The sequence below is a fragment of the Penaeus monodon genome, chromosome 21 (assembly GCF_015228065.2).
Source record: "Penaeus monodon isolate SGIC_2016 chromosome 21, NSTDA_Pmon_1, whole genome shotgun sequence".
Lineage (NCBI taxonomy): Eukaryota > Metazoa > Arthropoda > Malacostraca > Decapoda > Penaeidae > Penaeus > Penaeus monodon.
Genome location: NC_051406.1, coordinates 3,448,278 through 3,448,716, shown reverse-complemented (window position 1 = coordinate 3,448,716; position 439 = coordinate 3,448,278). Strand labels below are relative to the sequence as shown.

Below are 439 nucleotides of genomic sequence, written 5' to 3'. Positions count from 1 at the left end.
CTCAAAGCTTTTTTCATAGTAGTTACATTATTACCATACAGGATTTTGGTGTCATTGTCACAAGACTTTTTAAGATTGATTCAAGTAAGGAAAGAGAAGCTGTGAAGAGAAATTAGCTTTAGAAAGAAAAATACTGACACGTTTTCCAGGACAACATTTTGGATCTCCTTGACCCATCGGCCGGCCAAGCAGTGGCTTTCCCAAAAGACCCAAGTTGAAGGCCAGGCGTCCTAAAGAGGGTAACGGGGGGATTTGAGGTGGACGAGAATACAGGCCGGCATCATCATCGTTGATCCCGAGGAGCAGAAGGGGAAGGAAAAAGGGGAAGATGGGGTCTTCTAGTAAGTTCAGAGGATTATTTTCTGGGCCTCTCAGTACTGTATTTTTAAAATTTCCTGTGTGGGGTTTTATTTGCTGAATACTTTGCTTCTACAGTGAG

The 439-nt window shown here is 42.8% G+C and overlaps 1 protein-coding gene across 1 annotated transcript in view; it reads left to right on the top strand.

Annotated features, from left to right (window-relative positions):
• The window catches only part of LOC119586756 (RRP12-like protein), a 3,074-nt gene extending 2,856 nt beyond the window's left edge, over window positions 1–218 (top strand). The window contains exon 5 of the mRNA XM_037935484.1: window positions 150–218. Within this exon, the coding sequence (XP_037791412.1) occupies window positions 150–218 (69 nt within the window). The remainder of the gene's footprint in view (window positions 1–149) is intronic.
• The last annotated feature ends 221 nt before the right edge of the window (window positions 219–439 follow it).